General features: G+C 43.5%; 1 protein-coding gene across 3 annotated transcripts in view; it reads right to left on the reverse strand.

The window, feature by feature from the left end:
• Positions 1–6156: 6156 nt before the first annotated feature.
• The window catches only part of KIF3C (kinesin family member 3C), a 43415-nt gene continuing 26976 nt past the window's right edge, over positions 6157–22595 (reverse strand). Inside the window, exons 6-8 of one of the 3 annotated variants that reach the window (XM_064295138.1) lie at positions 9198–9303; positions 8848–9020; positions 6157–8627 (exon numbers count right to left, since the gene is read on the reverse strand). In XM_064295138.1, coding sequence (XP_064151208.1) covers positions 8534–8627; positions 8848–9020; positions 9198–9303 — 373 coding nt within the window. In that variant the 3' untranslated portion in view covers positions 6157–8533. Of the gene's footprint in view, positions 8628–8847; positions 9021–9197; positions 9307–10995; positions 17044–22595 lie in introns of those variants that run through there. The other 2 variants (XM_064295137.1, XM_064295139.1) reach the window with 2 other exon arrangements.

Genomic DNA, 22595 nt, shown 5'->3' on the forward strand with positions numbered 1-22595 from the left:
TGGCTTGAAATTGGAGGGAACAATGTGAATTCATGGTGAGGTAGACAGATGTAAAAATAAATATAATTGTAAAGTGTATGCATATGTGTGTTAAGGGTTGAATCGTGTCCCTAAAAAAGTTACATTGAAGTCCTAACCTGTTTGGAAATAAGGGTTTTCTTTTGTTACTTTAATGAAGTCACGTCTGTCCCAATCCTGATCCTTTCTGAGTGGTGTTTTACTTAAAATAAAAAAAAAAAAAAAAGGCAGACTAGACACAAACACACAGGGAGAAGAGACCATGTGAGGAACTGTCTTGAAGCCGCGGAACGCCAAGAACACCGGAGGTTCTTTTGAGGACGAGCCCTTCTCTAAAGTCCAGGCCCAGATTTGGGTTTACAGTCTCCAGAAAAATGAGACAATACATTTCCATTCTTTAAAGTCACTCCCTTTGTGGTGCTTTGTTATGGCAGCCCCAGGAGACTAGGAGAGTGTGTTTGCGTGTGTGTGTAAGTATGTTTACACACATATATATTTCAGAGCTGTGTCACTGAGAGAGCCTGGGAACAGAGACAGCCCATTAGCAAGCATATCATTCTCCATTAAAAGGAAACGACTCCTCGGAGAAAGGGCTGATTCCAGGATTGGAGCAGGGAAGTATAAAATGAGTCGGGCACATCTTTTGGTGCAAGAAAGTCAGGAAATGCTCAAAGGATAGTGGTGAGGTTTCAATAAGTTGCAGAAGCCAGATTCAAGGGACTGCATTTGACCAAATCTGGGATAATTTGAGCATCAAAACAAATGGTGATAATAATGGACTGTAACTCATTGAATAAAATAGGAACCCATGAGTTCACATTGATATAAATAAATAAATGAATAAATAAACAGGAAGAAGAGAAAGCTGTTTCTGCAAAGTTAATGCCAACTAATAAATGTAGAAGAAATAATGGAATCAGAAAGCCACTATTTGGCAACCATCATAGCAATAATTAATTCACGCTAGAAACATCAATGGATGCTAAAGCTAGTGGCTGAAATCTAGATGTGGCTTGGGATGTTTGCATAGTCTTGGGCTATCTCCTCACAAAAAGCTTATTAATTACAAAGGGATTAAATGGTAACTTTACAATGGAGAAGTCTGACAGATGCCACTTTACTCAAGTGATCGAAGTTAACACCATCAGTAATGAGACAGTGAAGATATGCGTCACCATGTAAGGAGACCACAGCATCACTTCTGTGCAACACCTGAATCCAGCCATCAGACAAACGTGAATCAGTAGACAGTCTACAGATTAACTGGGCTGTAATATTAAAAAACGTTAAGGACATAAAGGTCAAGAATAGACTGAGAAACTTTTGTAGATAGAAGGAAACTAAAGAGACATAAGAATTAAAGGCAATGCATGATCCTGGATTGGATCCTTTTGTTCTAAAAGTCATTCTTGGGACAGTTGCCAATACATGCATGAGGTCTCTGGGTGAAGAATATCTGGGGAACTATTCTTTCTGTAAGTTTAAAATTATTAAAAATAAACAACAAAAAGCATAAACTGTGTCTGACTCCAACCAGTTGTCATGGAGTTGATTTCAACTCATGGCAAACTCCATGTGTTTCAGAGTAGAACTGTGTAACACAGTGTTGGCAATGGCTGGATCTTTCAGAGGCCTTTCTTCTAAGGTGCCTCTGGGTGAACTTGAACCATCAACCTTTCATTTAGTAGCTGAGGCCTTAACCATTTGCGACATCCAGAGACTCAAATGTCTGACTAATAGGTACTTATTGCGTTCCACGCCCATCTTGCCTGCTAACCATTTGTGTGACTTTTGGAAAATGACTTCCCTTTTCTGAGCTTACTTTTCCTTATCACGAAATGAGATGTCTAGATATAATAAATAATCACTTCTGCTGTTCTAGCTCAAACATGGTAGCACCCCACACACCCCTCTAATACCTTCCCCCCAGTTTGAAGAAGGGACATGTGGCTGAGCATAGGGCTCCTAAGATGCCCTAGAGTGGCTTTGTGGCCCTCTGCCTCCACCATCCTTGAGTGCAATCCTGGTATTTACACAGGCAGACTACCCAACACTGCTGCTATTTGAAGGTCTGGGCTCACTGTGAGGGTGTCTCTGAATCACAATTGGCTAGAAATGAGATTCTCATAGTTCAGTGAGTGTTCCTTGGAATCATCTGAGTGGTGCTTTTTTAAAATGTAGATCCTCGGTATTATGGATTCAATTGTATCCCCCCAAAATATATGTCAACCTTGCTAAGCCACGATTCCCAGTATTGTGTGATTGTCCACCATTTTGTCATCTGATGTGATTTTCCTATGTGTTGGAAATCCTATCTCCATGATGTTAATGAGGGAGGATTAGAGGCAGTTATGCTAAGGAGGTAGGACTCAATCTATAAGATTAGGTTGTGTTTTAAATCAATCTCTTTTGAGATATAAAAGAGAGAAGCAAGCAGAGAGACGAGGGACCTCGTATCACCAAGAAACTGGTGCCAGGAGAAGAGTGTATCCCTTGGACCTGGGGTCCCTGCTCTGAGAAGCTCCTAGTTCAGGGGAAGATTGAAGGCAGGGACCTTCCTCCAGAGCTGACAGAGACAGCAAATCTTCCCCCGGAGCTGACGCCCTGAATTCGGACTTCTAGCCTACTGGACTGTGAGAGAAAAAAACTTGTTTGTTAAAGCCATCCACTTGTGGTATTTCTGTTATAGCAGCACTAGATAATTAAGATGCCTGGCAAACCTGCCTAACCCTGGTTTAAACTCTGGTTTAAACTTGCAGGGGTTTATTTGTCCCACACTGTTAAAAGTTCAGAAGTGGACAGACTTGGCTGGTACGGCAGCTCAAACCCCGTCAGAGTCTTGACTCCCCTTTCTGTCCACACCATCAACCTTGACCTGCTGTGTTTGTGCCTTGGCTTGCAATGTGGCTGCTGCTGCTTGAACAAGCCTGGCACACTCCCTCCCTGGAGCTTTGCTTTTTCCTCTGCCTGAAGTCTTCTTCCTTCAGATATCTGGACAGTCCACTTTCTTACCACCTTCAGGAATTTGCTCAAATGTCACCCTCTCAGTGAGGGCTTTAAAGCTGCAACCCTCCACCCCCACCCCAAGTACCTGGAATGCTCCATCTCCCTTCTCTGCTTTATTTTTCTCAACAGCACGTATCACCATCTGACATGCAATATGTTTTTCTTGTTTAATGTCTTTCCCCCCGCCCTAGAATGTAAGCACCATGAGGACAAGGGCTTCTGTCTGTTCGGTTCATGGCTATACACCCAGTACATTGGGGTAACAGGTGCTCAATAAATATTTGTTTGAATGAATGAATAAGTGCACTTCCAGGAAGTGCATTTGAGTTCCAGGCAGGAAGAAGAAAAGAGAAGAGGAGAAGTGGGTGATGTCTATGTGAGGAAAGCAAAAACATTCCCAGAAACCCTAGCAGACTTCCACTTACACCTCCTTAGCCAAACTGTATCACGTGGTCACCAATTGCTGCAAGGGAGTCTGGGAATATGAATGTTTTTAGCTGGGTACACTGTTCTCCTTGAACAAAATTATTTCATAGGGAAAGGGAAGAATGGATATTGAAAAGGCAACCTGTAGTGTCTACCACATGGGTCTATCTTGGACCTAATGAAACCAAATCTCTAAGGGTGGTAATTTTGATGCAGGTGATCCTTGGACTACATTGTAAGAAAAACAGCTAGAGCCATAGAATGAGCCCAGACCCACATTTTCATAAGCCATCCTGGAGTGATGGATGCACTGGTCGTGGGTATCTCTTCTGTTGGCTGCACAGGGCATACTCTACCTACACCCACTCCTACCTCCATTATTTTTCTGAGAAATACGTGTATTTCCACTCCCCCCCATAAACATGTTTACAGCAGTGGGACCCTTAAAGGTCTTGTTCACATATCATGTTCCCACCCACCTGAACCAAACTGCTAAATCAGAGCCCCATTCCCATGACTTTGGCTTTGGGACCGAAATCTTAAGTCTCTCCCAATGGCTGGATCACATAGAGCACTATTGGCAGGCAACCACATCAATCCTGCCTCATGAACCTGAGCAGCTGAGGGAAGAACACAAACCCCACAAACAAAGTGTGGTGAAATAGTCTTTGTGGTTGAGTCTCTGGTACTAGGCCATTCCTGAGGCCTGTTCTGTCCTTGCCCTTGTTGGAATCCATGGCATGCCTCTGTGTACTTATTTGTTCAGGACAACTTAAGCAAATCTTTAGTTGTGGCCAAGAGTCCTAACTCACACCCTGGCCCTATGCATCTGAGAACAGAAAGAAGTAACTCTGTGGAGTTCAGGTGCCCGCTCTTGGAGGAGGAAGTAAAACATGGCCATTTTCTTATCAACAAACTGGTCTGAAGAAAGACTCAAGGGAGAGTTCCTACCCTCTGGCTGTTGTCATGGGGCTCTAGAAAGCCGCCTTTCTTACACACACCAGTGACCTCACTGGTAATGGGGAGAATGAGTGTTTTGTATACTAGAACCTCTAAGCTAAGGGTTGGAAAGTTGGTTTTATTCCCAACCATGCACATTGAGGTAAATGCTCTGCCCCTCCATCTCTAGCTTTCACGACTTGTAAAAAAAACATGGAGGAGGAATATCAGTTTCCCTGAGGTACGGAAGGCTAGAGAGGTAGTATGGCCCAGAGGAAAAACACGTGGGCCTTGGAGTCTGGAAGTCCAGCTTCATCACTAACTGTATGTCTTTAGCCAAGTTAGTTCATTTCTCTAAATCTCATCTGTAAACCAGTGGCAATAATTTCCACCTGGGGAGGATTACCTGCAATAGTGTGTATAAAGCACCTAACACAACACCTGACAAATTCCTCTAAAACCACCCAACCACATCAATCCTGGTCATGCTAGATCTCAGCTGTCAGTGCCAAAACAACTGGCTTGCTGTAGTATTTTTTGCACCAGGCTAACCTCAGCGCTCTCCTGGGAGTCAGAGTTCACAGGTTTGTTTATTTGTTTTTTTAGCAATATTTTTCATTTTCTGTAAGATTTCCACTTTACAGGGAGCCAATAGCTAGAACCCAGAGGGAGCAAAGAGAGACTCTTTGGAGAGAGAACAAGAGGAAGCTAGTCTTCTATACTAATTCAGCATCCACAATGTGCTAGGCATGTCTATGCGCTTTAAACCAGTTGCTGTCAAGGCAATTTCAACTCCTGGCAACCCATGTGTGTCGGAGTAGAGCTGTGCTCCATAGGGTTTTCAATGGCTGATTTTTTTTCCCCCCGGAAGTAGATCACCAGGCCTTTCTTTTGAGGCTCCTCTAACTAACCCGTTGGCATCAAGTCGATTCCGACTCATAGAGATCCTATAGGACAGAGAGTTTCCAAGGAGTGGCTGGTGAATTTGAACTGCTGACTTTTTGGCTAGCGCCAAGCTCTTATCCACTGCACCGCCTAGGCGGACTGAAACCTCCAAACTTTTGGTTACCAGCCAAGTGCTTTCACTGTTTGCACCACCCAGGGACTCCCTACATGCTTCCTATGCATTATTTTCTGCTTTCGTTACTTCTTGGCTGATGAATGGGGGGACAGAGAGGGGTGTGGTCTTGACAGCTAATCTGGATACGAACTAGGCAGTTCTGAAATCTGCTAACCAAAGCACTAAACCAGTTGTCCTCAAGTTGTTTCCAACTCATGGTGACCCCATGTGTGTCAGGTAGGACTGAGCTCCGCAGGGTTTTCAGTGGCTGGTTTTTCAGAAGGAGATCACCAGGCCTTTCTTCAAGGCACCGCTGGATGGACTCAAGCCACCAACCTTTTGGTTAGTAGTCAAGTGCTTAACTATTTGGGCCACCCAAGGACTCCTGAAATCTATACTGAGAGCTCAGAATTAACTGGTTGGGGGCCGCAAGCCTAGAACATTCACAGCTGCTACCAGAGCCCTAGCACAGGCTTCAGACTAGGGCCTGGGACCTGCCCCTCAGCCCTATTGGGCACACAGATCCCCTTTTATTAAGCAGCTAGTTCTTTTCCAAGGTGCTGATAACTGCACCTGGGGCTCCAAAAACTCTTCAATCACTATGGGAAAAATGAGGAATGGAAAGAAGGTAGGACATGAAAAACGTAGGAAAAAAAAAAAAAGGAAGAAACTAAGCAAAGAGAAGAGAATAAAGGCAACCAATTCCATAACGATACTCATTCCTTTATTGTTGACTGTGTTAATTTGAACATGGCTGGGGCCTGCAGGCTGCCGACAGCACCGAGTTGCAGGTGCATTTCAGCTCAACAGAGAGGTCTCCATCCTAAGCCAGGGGGACAGAGGGTAATGTTTTGTTTTATATATATTTATATATTACATATGTCCGGTATAGTTGTATGTATAGAATGACAAGAAGGGGCCACTGCCTTGTTAACTGTTGTCCTAAATAAAGACCATAGCAACAGACACGGAAATTTGGTCCTAATCAAGGCCCTTATTTTGTCAATCAAATGTCTGGTACATCAAAAGGAAAAGGAGGGGGAGAGACTGAGATTCAGCCACCCCCGGTGGCCCTGTTCCCAGCATATCTTTCGATGAGTGTGGAGTATCCCCTGTGGAGGTAAACACACACACAAACACACACACACATACACACGTACACAAAACCGCAGGCAGGAGTTCCTCCTCAAACCACACCTCGGGCCCAGACCTCTGACAGGGAAACTGGAAATATTGTGCTATAAGACTGTGAGCAACGAGCGACCAGACAATGTACAGTCAGTGTGTCCAAGTGATGAATGAGGGTGACGTGTGCTGCTTCATCCACAAAGGAGAGAGAGGTCATCAGGAGAGGCTGCTCGATGCAGCCATGGAGGTCCCTCTGCGCATAGGCCAACTGGGGCATTTTACACACAACTCCTGTCCCAGCCACAGCCAAACCTCTCTGACTCCTGAGTCTCAAATAATCCTTTGGGCTCTGATGAAAAATGTCATTTCCTTGGAGGACAGGAGCAAATGGCAATGGAGTTGCCCAACCACACAGTCCAGTAATGACAGCAGAAATGACAGCATTGTTGAGCTAAACCAAACCAAACCCTAATCCTCTGAGCAGAACTTGAACTGTGCAAGAAGGGCTCATTTCCTGATGTAAAGAGAATCACCAGGAAATCAGCCCCCACCTCCACCTCCCACACCATCAAATTTCAGGTAGATGTGTCAGTCTCATGCCCTTACCCCAAAGATGGAATTCCTCATATTCTAGGATCTAAAGACTCCCACTCTTTTGGCATTTTGAAATTCTAAATTACTTGTTTGCTTTCATGATTATCCCTTCAACCAAGATATGCGCTTAAAGGTCAATGAAAATTAACCTCTTTTTAAAACAGAAATTTACTTATCACTTGAGATACCTGGAGACATCTTGGGATGTCACAAAGAGAGGTGAGGAGTACTGCCCTAAAGATCCAACTGCACAACTGCTGAAAAAAGGGTCATTTTTCAACAAGTGTCCCCAAGAGTGTGACTCAGAAACAGGGGTAACAGGCAAAGCTGGCAAAGATCGTGCCTGGGTCTCTTTCTCCTGTGCAAAATGAGGAGGAAAAGCAGCAACAGATTTAGATACCTTTGTTGAGCCAGGGGTAGAAAGACACTGATACTTCCCACTATGAATTGGAATCCAGGCAGCTGCAGGAAAGAAAGATCAAAGCAGGAAGGAACATCCTCTCAAAAATGGGGAGTCAGCTTGATCTCCTGTTGACCAAAATGACTCCTTGAAGGGGCAGAAACAAAGGGACCCATAAGAAGGACTCTTCCTTGATGACCATCCAACTTGTCCCAATTACTATTCCAATTCCTGCAGGTCCCGAGGAGGCAGCAACTAGTTAGTCTGAAATTCCCATCCAAGGGTTGGGAAGGTGGGAAGGAAGCAGAGCTTGGGAAGCCGTGAGTGAGTTCTTGCCAAACCTGAAGGGCCTGGGCTGTGCCAGTGAGGCCACTTAAGTCCTTGAAAAAGAGCTGAGAGGCCGCAAGAGGCTGTCTGGGCCCCAGGAAGTGGAGAGCAGGATCTTCTCCACTGCAAGCATAGGCCCGACACTGTTGGGATGTCTCTTGTCCTCAGTGGACACCCAGCATTTTTCTAGTCCTGGAACGTGCTTAGGGCCTGCTCACTATCAGCGTAGAAGGAGATGGAAACTGTGGAGTAGGACAGGTAGGAAAAGTACTCTCTTCTCAGGCACTGGCCACCTTCCCTTTTGGGGCAGCTGACACGGGGAGGAGCTTGAGGTCTGACTGGGGGTCCAAAGTCAGAAGAAAATGAGGCTACGCAGTCACCACTGTAGGCCCAGACCACTCAGTTGAGGGCATCTCCCCCATACTAACTGAGCTCCGTGAATAAATAACATGAATTAAATAAAGGAGGCTAAGAAGAGCAGACAGAGGCACTGTCTGCCTGATCCTTACCCCTTCACACATACACACACGCACATGCACACACACGCACGCACGTCAAGCGGCAGATGAGATGATCCAGGGTTGACTGCCCTGTTTCTAGAGTCTGTTGGACGGGCAGCCTGACCATGAAGGTTGTCACTCGTGGTCTAGCACTGTTGTGGGGCGCAGAGAAGCGGGGGCCAGTGAGGCATGTGCGGTGGAGGACGGAGGCCGCTGAGGACTCTGACACCTGCAGGGGATGGGGACGAGGCATGGTGAAGGGGAGGTTAGACAAGTGCAGGAAACAGAAAAGTGAAGTCTTTCCTTCCCCTCATCCTCTTCCTGTAGGAACTTCTCCCCCACAGCCCCAGTTATCACCCTATGTCCAACACCCTTTTCAGCCTCAACTAGTCCATGGGGTTCCCCTGCCTCCTGAGCCCAGTGTGCACCCTGATCATGGTGATACTAACCAGGATCTGGACTTTCGGACTTTAGAGGTGGAAGGTCTTTCGAGAAAGCTGTCCAAGCGCATGAGCCTCTCCATATGTAATGCGCGGGGGTCTTGTTCTTGGTCATGAGAGAATTCCATCTCAAAGACAGCTGGAGGGGACACGTCCAACTCCAAAAACATTATGTTTTCAGCCTGTGGTAGAAATACCACATCACACAAGAGCAGAGTACCTGATGACTGTACCTTCTAGGCACTCGGTAAATATTGGGTATAGGGAGTGAATGAGGTAGTTAGAGGAGGCAGAAGCTGGGATCATCACCTCCCTTGAGCTCGCCCTTCCCTCCCCCCTTCCACTTCCCAGCTTCTTACCCTGTATCTGGGGTGGGACCCCATTGCCATGGCAACCCGAGCATACTGGCTGATAGGCCTCTTGTAGCCCACTGCGGAAGTTGGCCGCTTCTTCATTTGGCTGTTACTGCTACAGGAAAGAAGCTGTATTAGAATGGATTTCCTTGGAAAACAAAGAAAAAATGATATCACAAGGAATTAAGTATCATTCAGGTAGCCAGGAGGCTCTGCAGATCGCAGGTTCTGAAATTTTCTTCTCCTTGCTCTTATACAACCTGACAACTAAATCTGGCATGACAAAGGAGGCACATATTTCTTCACTCCCACTGCTGTAATTTTTTTCCACAGTAAAGAAGGCTTACTGAAGGCTGAGATGGAGAAAGGAAATCCAATCTCCTTTTAGCTTTCAGATTCATATACTGACTTCATACACTACACAAAACTATTGCTGATTGGTGACTCTGCTTTTCATTTTCCTTCATGAGAGGCTGCATAAGAAAATGGTTAAAAACTCAGGCTTCAAATGCAAGGGTCCAAGAATAGCCAAAACGATCTTGAAAAAGAAGAACAAGATTGGACTTCCTGATTTCAAAATTTACAACAGATCTACAGTAATCAAGACACCGTGGTACAGGCACAAGATAGACATACAGATCAATGGAATAGAATTGAGAGTCCATAAAGAAACCATTACATTTATGTTCAGCCAATTTTAGATAAGGATGCCAAGACAATTCAAATGGGAAAGAATAGCTTTTATCATCATACGGTGCTGGAAAAAACTGGATAGTCACATGCAAAAGAACAAAGTATGCCATACATAAAAAGTAACTCAAAATGGATCATAGACCTAAATGTAAAAGCTAAACACATAAAACTCTTAGAAGAAATCATTGGAGTAAATCTTCATGACCCTGAAATAGGTAATGGTTTTTTAGATATGACCTCAAAAGCACAAGCAAAAAAAAAAAAAAAATAGATAAACTAAACTCTTATCAAAATTAAAGACTTTGTGCTTCAAAGAGTACCATCAAAGTGAAAATATAACCCACGGAATGGGGGAAAATATTTGCAAGTCATATATCTAATAAATGACTTGTATCCAGGATATATAAAGAACCCTTACAAATTAATAATAAAAAGATAACCCAATTTAAAAATGGGCAAAGGCCTTCAATAGACATCTCTCCAAAGAAGATATAAAAATTGCCAATAAGAACATAAAAGATGCTCAACATAAAAAAAAACTTGTTGCTGTCGAGTCAATTCCGACTCATAGTGAACCTATAAGACAGAGTAGAACTGCCCCATAGGGTTTCCAAGGAGGAGCTGGTAGATTCAAACTGCTGCCTTTCGGTTAGCAGCCAAATGCTTATCTACTGCGCCACCAAGGCCCCAAAACCAAACCTGTTGCCACTGAGTCGATTCCAACTCAAGGTAACCCTTAGGGAAATCAAATCAAAACCACAGTGAAATCCCATTTACAACAGCATCTAGAGGAATAAAATACCTGGGAATAAATTTAACCAGGGAGGTAAAAGGCTTGTACATTGGAAACTGCAAAACACTGCTGAAAGAAATTAAAGAAGATCTAAATAAATGGAAGGACATTCCATGTTCATGGATTAGAAGACTCAATATTGTTTATATGTCAATACTACCCAAAGTGATCTACAGATTCAACATAATTCCTAACAAAATTACAATAACCTTCTTGCAGAAATGAAAGAGCCAGTCCTCAAATCTATATGGAATTTTAAGGGGCCTGAATAGCCAACGCAATCTTAAAAAAAAAAAAAAAAAGAACGAAGTAGGAGGATTCACACTTCCAATTACAAAACACACTGTAAAACCACAGTAATCCAAACAGTCTGGTACTGGTATAATAATAGATATACTGACCAATGGAATAGAATGAGAGCTAGAAATAAACCTATACATCTACAACCAACTGGTTTTCGGCAACTGGGCTGTCTTAATTGTCTAGTGCTGCTATAACAGAAATAACACAAGTGGATGACTTTAACAAAGAGAAATTTATTCTCTCATAGTATAGGAGGATTGAAGTCTAAATTCAGGAAGGTCCCTGTCATCAATCTTCCCCTGGTCTAGAAGCTTCTCAGTGCAGAGACCCCAGGTCCAACGGACACGCTCTGCTCCTTGTACTTCTTTCCTACTGGTTTGAGGCCCCTCTCCCCTCTGCTTGGTTTTTTCTTTTACATCTCAAAAGAAATTGACTCAAGATACAACCTAATCCTGTAGATTATCTCTTGCCTCATTAACATGACTGCTTCTAATCCTGTCTCATTAACATCACTGAGGATTTATAACACATAGGATAAATACAATAGATAACAAAATGGAGGACAGCCACACAATCCTGGGAATCATGGTCTAGCCAAGAAGACACACACTTTTGGGGGGGCACAATTCAATCCATAACATTACACCATTTGGCCCCCCAAAATTCATGTCCTTGCCACATGGAAAACACATTTACCCCATATCATCCCAAAAGTCTTAAATCAACTCCAAGTCCAAATTCTATCCTAGGGCAAAATTCCCCTTCATCTGTGAAATCTAGAATATAAATTAACTGTTTCCAAAGTACAATGGTGGAACAGGCACAAGCTAGACATTTCTATTACAAATGGGAGAAACTGGAGAGAAAGATGGGATAGCAGGCACCAAGCAAGTGAGCAGAACATATTACATTAGCTCTCAAGGCTTGAAAATAATCCTCTGTTCTTTGATACTGTCTAGGCAATTGCCCTGTCCTCCAAACTCTGGGTGTTGACCACACTCTCTGAATTCTGGATGGAGGCCCTTTGGCCCTGGGCTTCAACTCCACCTTCCAGGCCCACTGGAATGACAACTCTGCTCTTTTGGTTTTGGGCAGCCACATTCTCCTAGTCTGTCTGAGTGGCAACCCCATCCCCTTGACCCCAGCAGGCCCTGTTCTACTGCCCCTTGGGCATGGCAGCCCAACCCCCTCAGCTTTGGGCAGTGGATCTGGCCCCATCCCACTGGCACTTGTGAAAGGCAGCCCCACACTCCAGAACCGAGTTGGTGAAGATCTGACTCTTTGAAACCTAGGAGGCTGTGTCCCCACCCTTGAAACCCAGCAGGTGGTGGTTCCACCCTTTGAGATCCCAGAGGTCGTGGCCCTACACTTTGAAACTGAGGCAGCTCTGCTTCCCATGAGCCTTGTCTCTTCAGCTTCTGCTTCCTGGTTCCTTGGCCTCCGAGCCCCTTGGCCCTTGGGCCAGCCCAGTGTCTGCCCTGCTTGCGCAAGTGTTCCAAAACTCTTTAGCTCTACCAAGATATCTGGTGGCACCCCACTCTGCCAGTAAACCTCGGCTGGAAGGCACTCAGCTCTCTTGCTCCATGGGTCAGCACGCCTAGCTTCACTGTTACGTGCCCAGACGCACCCTATTTGCCAGGAAGGCTCCTGTACAAAGGCACTCAGCTCCCTCACTTCATGGGTCAGCTCCCATGCCATCTCACACTGGTCTCCTGGTTCTGCTGTTGCCATTTCTCTGCTGCTGCTTCTAGTCACCTGTGCCTTCTGTGTTACAGCTCGCCTTATTTCTGAGTCCTCAGCAGAATTGTTTTTGATGCCCATAAGTCCACCACCAGTCTCTTCAAGGCAATCTAGGCTTTTACTATTAGGCATTTTAAAACTCTTCCAGCCTCTATCCATTACTCAATTCCAAAACTGCTTCCATGTTTTAGGTATCTGTTAGAGCAGCACCCCACTCTTCTGGTACCAAATTTTGTCTGAGTTACCTAACGCTGCTATAACAGAAATACCACAAGTGGACAGCTTTAACAAACAAATTTATTCTTTCACAGTCTAGGAGGCTTGAAGTCCAAATTCAGGGCACTAGCTCCTGAGGAAGTCTTTCTCTGTCTATCGGTTCTGGGGGAAGGTCCTTGTCATCAGTCTTACCCTGGTCTAGAAGCCTCTCAGTGCAGAAACCCCAGGGCCAAAGGACATGTTCTGCTCCTGGCACTTCTTTCTTACTGGTTTGAGGCCCCTCTCCTCTCTGCTTGCTTTTTTCTTTTATATATCAAAAGAGACTGACTCAAGATACAGCCTAATCCTGTATACTCTGTCCTACTTCATTAACTACCTCTAATTAAAAATCACAAAATATTTCTTATTAGAAATTTAGTCCTCATTAAAATCATAGAGGATTTACAACACACAGGACAAATACATCAGATCAGAAAATGAAGGACAACCACAAAATACTGGGAATCATGGCCTAACCAAAAAGACACACATTTTGGGGGGACACAATTCAATCCATAAGAGGGGCTAAGTCCATTCAGTGGGGAAAGATTAGTCTCTTCTATAAATGATGATAGAACAATTGGATCTCCACATGTAAAAGAATGAAGCTGAACCCATACCTCATACCATACATGAAAATTAAATCCAAATGGATCAACAATCTAAATGTAAGAATTAAAACCTTAAAACTCTTAGATCGAAACAGGGGTAATGCTTCGGGACCTAGTTTTTGAAAATTGATTCTTAGATATGACACCAAAAGCAAAATCAATATAAGACAAACTAGATAAATTTGACTTCTTCAAAATTAAGAACTTTTATACATCAAAGAACTTCACCATGAAAGTGAAGAGACAACATATAGGATAAGAGAAAATATTTGGGAACCATATGCCTGATAAGGATTTAGTATCTAGAATACATAAAGGATTCCTACAACTCAACAACAAAGACAAACAACCCAATTAAAAAATGGGCAAAGGACTTGAATGGATATTTCACCAAAGATGTACAAATGGCCAATAAGCACATGAAGAACTGTTGAATGTCATTAGTCACAGTTCATCAATTCCACAATTGTATGTAATAGCAAAAAAAATCTTAATTGTGCTCATGAGGAACATTTACATAGATCAAGAGGCAGTTGTTTGGACAGAACAAGAGGATATTGATTGGTTTAAAGTCAGGAAAGGTGTGCATCAGGGTTGTATCCTTTCACCGTACCTATTCAGTCTGTATGCCGAGCAAATAATCCAAAAAGCTGGACTATATGAAGAAGAACGGGGCATCAGGATTGGAGGAAGACTCACTAACAACCTGCATTATGCAGATGACACAACCTTGCTTGCTGAAAGTGACGAGGACTTGAAGCACTTACTAATGAAGATCAAAGACCACAGCCTTCAGTATGGATTGCACCTCAACATAAAGAAAACAAAAATCCTCACAACTGGACCAATGAGCAACAGCATGATAAACGGAGATAAGATTGAATTTGTCAAGGACTTCACTTTACTTGGATCCACAATCAACAGCCATAGAAGCAGCAGCCAAGAAACCAAACGACGCATCGCATTGGGTAAATCTCCTGCAAAGGACCTCTTTAAAGTGTTGAAAAGCAAAGATGTCACCCTGAAGACTAAGGCGTGCCTGACAAAGCCATGGTATTTTCAATCACATCATATGCATGTAAAAGCTGAGCAGTGAATAAGGAAGATCGAAGAAGAATTGACACCTTTGAACTGTGGTGTTGGCAAAGAATATTGAATATACCATGGACTGCCAAAAGAACAAACAAATCTGTCTTGGAAGAAGTAAAACCAGAATGCTCCTTAGAAGCAAGGACAGTGAAACTGTGTCTTACATATTTTGGACATGTTCTCAGGAGGGATCAGTCCCTGGAGAAGGACATCATGCTTGGCAGAGTACAGGGTCAATGGAAAAGAGAAAGACCCTCAACAAGATGGATTGACACAGTGGCTACAACAATGAGCTCAAGCATAACAGCAATTGTAAGGATGGCGGAGGACTGGGCAGTGTTTTGTTCTGTTGTGCATAGGGTCGCTATGAGTCGGAATGGACTCAATGGCACCTAACAACAACAAAAAATTATATACAGTGCTGCTGTGAACATTTCTGTACAGGTATCTTCTTGTATGTATTCAACAGGAATGGAATTATTGAGTTGCAGGATATGTGCTTTTTCAACTTTACTAGATATTGCAAAATTGCTTTCAAAGTGGTCATATTTATGTACATTTCCACAAAGGTATGTGAGTTTCTGTTGCTGTATATCCTACCCAACCCATAGTATGTCAGACTTTTTTCTTTCAACCAATTTGATGAGTGTGATATATTACTTTATTATCTAAAACTAATAAACAAAGAAAGGAGAGAAAACAAGAAAGCTATTCCCATTTTTAAGAACACAAGTTTTGGAGTAAGGTAGACCTCGGTTTGAATGCTGGCTGTGCCCCTTAAAGCTCTGTTACCTTGTGTTATGGATCGAATTGTGTTCCCCCAAAATGTGTGTCAACTTGGCTAGGCCATGATTCCCAGTATTATGTGGTTGTCCTCCATTTTGTGATCTGATGCAATTTTCCTATGTGTTGTAAATCCTAATCTCTGCCTGTGGTTAACGAGGCAAGATTAGGTTATATTAAACAGGATTAGGGCAGGATGCAACACCCTTACTCAGGTCACAGCCCTGATGGGATGTAAGGGGGTTTCTCTAGGGTATAGCCTGCATCACTTTTACCTTACAAGAGATAAAAGGAGAGAGAAGCAAGCATGAGAGAGAGACCTCTTACAATCAAGAAAGAAGTGCCAGGAGAGCACATCCTTTGTACCCGGAACCCTGGGCTGAGAAGCTCCTAGACCAGAGGAAGGACAATTTCCCAGAAATGACAGAAAGACAAGGCCTTCCCCTAAAGCTGGCACCCTGAATTCAGACTCTAGCCTCCTAAACTGTAAGAGAATAAATCTGTTTGTTAAAGCCATCCACTTCCGGTATTTGTTACAGCAGCACTAGATAACTAAGACACCTTGGGAAGTGGCTTAACGTCTCTGTGCCTCAGCCATTTAATCCATGTCACATGAAATTGTTGAAAAAGATAACAAGATAAGCACTTAGCACCCCACACTGTAAAAGGTTCAACACATGGCAGATGACTACAGGCAGTCCCAGGGTTAGGAACATCTGACTTCCTTCTGACTTACGGACAACATAAACTTGCCCTTTAATGTTACCTAAATTTTCCCTCACTTTGAAACAATCAAACCAACCCCTACCAAGCCCACTGCCATTGAGTTGATTATGACTCATAGAAACCCTTCAGGACAGAGTAGAACTGCCCCCATAGGGTTTCCAAGTTTGTAAATCTTCCTGGAAGCGGACTGCCACATCTTTCCCCTGAGGAGGGCCGGTGGTTTCAAACTGCTGACCTTTCAGTTAGCGGCAGAATGCTTGACCACTGTGCCACCAGGCCTCCTTTTTTCTTGCACTAAAGTAAGGCTGGAAACCCTGGCGGCTTAGTGGTTGAGAGCTACAGCTGCTAACCAAAAGGTCAGCAGTTTGAATCCACCAGCCACTCCTTGGAAACTCTGTGGGGCAGTTCTGCTCTGTCTTACAGGGTTGCTATGAGTCAGAACCAACTCGACGGCAATGGGTTTGGTTTCTTGGTTTTAAAGTAAGGCTAAGTAAGAACCTTATGCCCCTGTTCCAACTTACCTACAAATTCGACTAAAAGACAGGAACAGATCTCATTCATAACCTGGGGACTGCCTGTATTATTTATTCTCAATCCTACTTGCTAATTTCAAGTGGGGATACAAATGAGCAAGGAGAAAAGCCAAAAGGCAGACAGTTGGAAGGCAGAAGAGAAGCAGCGGGCCGAATAACTCACGGATAGGACGTTCTGTCCTTGAACAGGGGAACAAGCTGTGCAGGAGCCAGAGAACAATGTCTGTCTTCTGCAGGGGGGCGTGACCAAACATAACATTCCACGGTCCATTTCATCAAGCATATAAAAGAGTGCTGAGCCCACTGGGGGATCTCTGCTGACCCCTCTTTATAAATGAAAACAAGGAAGGACAAGGTCATAGAAGCCCCAGCTCTCTCTGCTGGTTGGTACCTACAGGATGACAGGGCAGCTGAGCACGTGGAGGCAGCGTGGGTACAGGAAGGCAGCTCTGCTACAATGCTGGTGGAAACGCAGGGCCACCCCCTAAGAGGGGAGCTGAAAATTAGGAAATGACAGCTAATCATTTATAAAGTGCTTCTACATATCACATTTGAACTTTACAACAACCTCCTAAAGTGTAGACGGTGCAGGCAGGAAGGCTGAGGCTCAGAAAACCAGCACCTTTTGTGTCTAATTAGGAAGAGACAGGAATCTGAACCTTTCCAAATACTCTTTTCATGATGGTGTATTGTCTCTATGTCTCTTATGATGGTACTTGGGTGGTGCAAGCAGTTTGCAATCAGCTGCTAACCTAAAGGTTGGCAGTTCGAACCCACCCAGTGGCACTCCTGGTGACCTGCTTCCTTAAAGATTACAGCCAAGAAAACCCTATGGGGCAGTTACACTCTGTAACACATGGGGTCATCATGAGTTAGAATCAACTTGACAGCAACGGGTCACTGTTTCTCAGGAACACACAAGAACAGTCTTGGGCCAAAGAGCCCCTGAAGGCTGCAGGCCCTGAGAACCAGGACAGGGGGACGGGGCTGGGTGAGCGGGGTAGCAGATCTGTGTGAGTTGGCAGCCTGAGCCAGTAAAGCGGCCAGGGCTATTCTGGGTGGCATGTGGGGAAGAAAGGGGGCTGGGGGAGGGGAGTCTGTAACTGGGACACCAAACCTTCCCATCTACTCCCTCTTTTGCCCCAGGCCTACTTTCCATGATTGATCCCTTCTCTATAGTGAGCAGGTTGTGGCTGACAGCCCAGAGCTGAGGCCTGGCTGTGCATTTACCCACCCCTCCCACAGAGACCCAGGACAACAGTTATCACGTGCTTGGCAGATCCTAAGAGTTCTCCTAGGGGCCTTCCTCCAAAGTCTTGGCTGCTACCATAATATCTTTTCCCGTTAATATTAAAAAGTAATCTCTCATCTCCTTCTTAAGGGCTGACGCTGTTCTCATGACCAGCTCTGTCTGATCTCATCACACCCTCTCCCCTCCTGTTCTGAAAACAGGCTTTCAGCACCAGAAGGTCTGTTCTCTTTCCACACCCTCACTCACCACGGACTTTTCTCTGTGCTTCAACAGCTTCCTGAAGGTCAGCTGCCACCTTGCACCTGTATGTCCAAACTCTCACTCTTTCTTCTCTCCCATCTTCCCACCTCGCCACACTCTGCCTGAGAAGGCTGAAACTTCTCTGTTTCAGATTCTCTTCAATTCTCACAGGCCTGTGAAGAAATCTAGGGACTCAACCCAGAACTGAGAATGTTCCTGCTGAGGTCAACTTTGCCCCTGTAATGAAACCAGTTTAACTTTCTTTCCTAATTCTATTTATGCTCTCTCTTTAGACTTGGAAGCAGTCTAAAAAAAAAAAAAACCTGAAACAAAAACAACAAACCAAACTTCTCTTCCATGGCATTTCTAAGGGATGGCACCAAACTGCTTTCTCTGGAGTCTCCATAATTATAATACTGGGTTATCGGTATGATTGCAATCATTTATTGATCATCTCCTCTGTGCCAGGCAACAGCCTGGGACTTAACACACATTATCTCATTTCAACCTCAATAGCCCTGCAGAGTCCATATTATTATCCCCACTTTACGGGTGAAGAAGCTTGGCTTCAGAGAAGTTAAAGAGCTTTCTCAAGGCCACAAGTGAGTGGAAGATCAGGGCTAGAATTCAGATCGTTCTAAATCAAAAGTTCTGTCTGTTTCTACTGCACTATGACGCCTTTGAAATAAACCTTGGGTGGCTGGGATTGAAAAAGCCAAAGGGCTAAACATAAGAATAGAATTTTGCAACCTGTAGACCATGGGCCGGGGACACTGCCAAATATATAACCCTTAGAAAACAATTTTGTATAAACACAATTAAAAATAAAGTCCATTATGAGAAACTAAAAGTAAACTACCATACCTGTAAAGTAGCTATTGCTGGGGATGGTTGTAGAAGTATTGTTTTCAAAATAACTAATATAAAATTGTCTATAATTGTAGAAGGCACTTCATTTGAAATTACATATCTATTAGTGTCTGCATTGATAGTGGAGAGAAACAAAAAGGAGATAGACTTCCAAAAGAAGTTGATATGAGCATGTCTCTAGAGTTGCCTCACAAAAATTTCTTGTTTAAGAAAGGCGTAGTTAAAGAGTATGTGTTCAAGGACCCGGCCCTCAGCCTTCTGCTGGAAATGAGGATGCTTGCAGCTAGTGCTTGTTGTCGTTAGCTGCCATGGAGTCGGCCCTGACTCATGGTGACCCCACACACAACGAAATGAAATGCTGCCCAGTCTGGAGACCATTGTGATCCATAAGGTTTTCACTCGTTGATTTTTTCAGAAGTAGATCGCTAGGCCTTTCTTCTGAGATCTATTCAGCATCACGGTAACACGCAAGTCTTCACTGACAGACAGGTGGGGGCTGCACTTGAGGTGCACTGGCGTCTCCCATATGGAAGGTGAGAATTCAACCCTGTAGCTAGAGCGTTGCTATTGTCAGCTGCCATCAAGTTGACGCCAACCATTGCGACCCCATGTGTGCAAGGTAGAACTGCTCCGTAGAGTTTTCAAGGGTATGACCTTTCAGGAACAGATCACCAGGCCTGTCTTCCAAGGCACCTCTCAGTGGGTTCCAACCACCAACCATTAGCTAGTAGTCGACTGCTTACCTGTTTGCGCCACGCAGGGACTCCTTGGTGCTAGAGTAGAAGGAGGGAAAACATTTTCCCAAGCAAAAGCTTCCCAAAGGGGCAGCATGACATTAGGAAATTGCTTTCAAACAGAGCCTTTTATTCTCACTTTGAGCAGCCTTCAGTGTTCTCATCCCCAGAAGACCTCAGGCCAAAGTAAAGCAAACTATTCCACATTTGAATTGAGCAAATGGAACAATATCCTGATTAGTTAAACATGCTTTAGAAAGACAGGCCTTTTCTGTGTGCTGTGAGCCCTAATTAAGTTATGTTGCAAATGGTGAGCTCTGCTGTTGAGGGAAGGCATCTTTTCTCCCAGGGAGGCAGCCTGAGCCACAGTTTCAGACCCTATGATGCCCTGAAGCCAGGAAAGCTATATCCAAGGGCCTCCCTGGTCCTCAGCTTTCTGTATGAAATGAGGGTCTTGGGCCAAATGATCTCGGAGATCTATCCAGCAACTCCCTGCTCCAGGTTGCTGCCCTAGTGGCCCTCTGCTGAGTCAGAATCACAACTGGGATTCCAAGTCTGATGGAATTGTTTTTACTTTATTCTAACCACCAACTGCTTTAAAAATAAAAAATTAAAACAACTTGTTCTATATAAAAACATCCTAGATCCATTTTTATGTTTGTTTTCTTTTTTATATTTAGATGTTTAACGGTCTGAAATAAATATTAAACACTGCAGTATCAGGCATGGAAAATTGGACCATGACATTAAAAAAAAAAAAAATGAAGAAAATATACTCATATATATGGTAAAAAAAAATATACTCATATATATGGTAGTTATTCAAAACAGCATATAGTTCGTTTCCCTAGTATTTACTAATCAGACTTTTTGAAGAAAGAAATTCTCGAAGTTCTTTCTTAGGGTAGTCTGTAATAACTGTTTATATAATTTGTGTTTAAGTGCCGTAGAGAACTCTGGTATGTCATAATTGCCTTAATCTTTTACCCTTAAACGGATATAGTTTGAATATTTTCTATTTGAAGTATATAATGTGTAGGTATACTAAACAGATATTCTATATAAAAGAATATGGTTAAACCGTGTTGTTATTAGTTTTCATGGAGTCGATCCCAGCAAACCTGCTCTGTAGGATTTTCAAGGCTGTGACCTTTGGGAAGCACATCACCAGGCCTGTCTTCTGAGATGCCTCTGGGTGGGTTCGAACCACCAACCTTTCGGCTACTAGTAGAGCGCTTACTCACTTGTGCCACCCAGGGACTCCTATGCTGTGAATATACTTAACTCTAATTTTAGAAAAATTTGTAAATATATTTATATCTTTAAATCTTTAAAATAAAATTTTTAGGGATTGGGATGGAGCTCAACGGAGCTGCTACGGTAAACCTGTAAAGGCAGGCTGAGGAGGGAGCTATACGCAGATTTCATAGGAGTGAGTCCTCCCAAAGAAAAAAAACTACGGTAGTAAGCTGAAGCAAGGAGCTTTTAAGGAACCCTCAGAAAATGCTGAATCGGAGGGAATCAGAAGGGGGCGGGGGAAGCATTGCAACAATCAAGCTCTAACATGCCCATCCCCACAGCTGTTGCCAGAGGGCCTTCTCATACAGACAAAAGCTCTTGAAAAGAGCACAAATTTGTCTTTAATGCAGAAGGCAAGGATAAAAGAGACAATGGGCTAGAAATGGCAACAGTCAAGCAGTGAAGAACCCATTGCCTTCCGGCTGATTCCAACTTAGGGTTTGCAAGGAATGGCTGGTGGATTCGAACTGCCGAGCTTTTGGTTAGCAGCTGAGCTTTTAACGACTGCACCACTAGGGCTCCAAGTGGTAAAGAAAGACCTCCATATTTTGGGTGACTCCTGTCTTTTTAAAAGCTATTACTGGCATCTACTCTAAAAATTATTTAAAGGGTACTATTTTAAGATAGTGCTGCTTTAATCTAAAAAAAAAAAAAATCTGTGAATGGTTTTGCAGTGTATGATGCCATTTTTGGAAAAAAAGAGACTGTATGCATAGAAAAAAAGGAAAGGTTTTAACTAAGAGCTATATAAAAGAAAGAAAATAAACTTTAAAAAAGTATAAATAAGAAATGGGACTTCAGAGGATCAAGCAGAAGGCTCGTGTTAGCTTCAGGCACAGCACACACCATGTTTTGAGTTTGGGTTATATGCTTCAGGTAGTCGGCTCACTGCAAAATTATAGGGACAATGTTTTGAGAAATGAATAAACTTCTCTGACTCACGAAACTGCGAAGCTCAAATCAAGGTTCCATCTCAGTTCCAGATTAAAGGAGACTGAAGAAGCTTGACAATGAAATGTTGTGCATGATCACGGGTAGGGAGGGGAGGGAATTGCCATAAAGGACATTATTCGGATAACTGACAAAAATCAAATAGGGCCTATATGGTAACAGTATTGTGTCAATATAAAATTTCCTGAATTTGATCATTGTACTGTGGTTATGTAAGATAATGTCCTTCTTAGGAAATATAGGTTAAGGGTCAGGATGTCTGCAACTTAATCTCAAATGTTTGAGGGAAGGAGAAGGGAGGGAAGAAAGAGAAAGAGACAGAGAGAAATTAATAAAGCAAGATGTGGCAAAATGTTAACAATTGGTAAACTTCGGTGAAGGGTATAGATGAATTCTTTGTACTATTCTTGCAAATTCTTACGTTTCAAAATAAAAGTTAGCAAACACATGCCTTCTGAGAGCATCCCTCACTCTGGGTCTCAGTCTCTAGCTGAACATGTTGATGATACTACTGCATCCAATGTAAAGAAAC

The sequence above is a fragment of the Loxodonta africana genome, chromosome 12, assembly GCF_030014295.1.
Source record: "Loxodonta africana isolate mLoxAfr1 chromosome 12, mLoxAfr1.hap2, whole genome shotgun sequence".
NCBI classification, from domain to species: domain Eukaryota; kingdom Metazoa; phylum Chordata; class Mammalia; order Proboscidea; family Elephantidae; genus Loxodonta; species Loxodonta africana.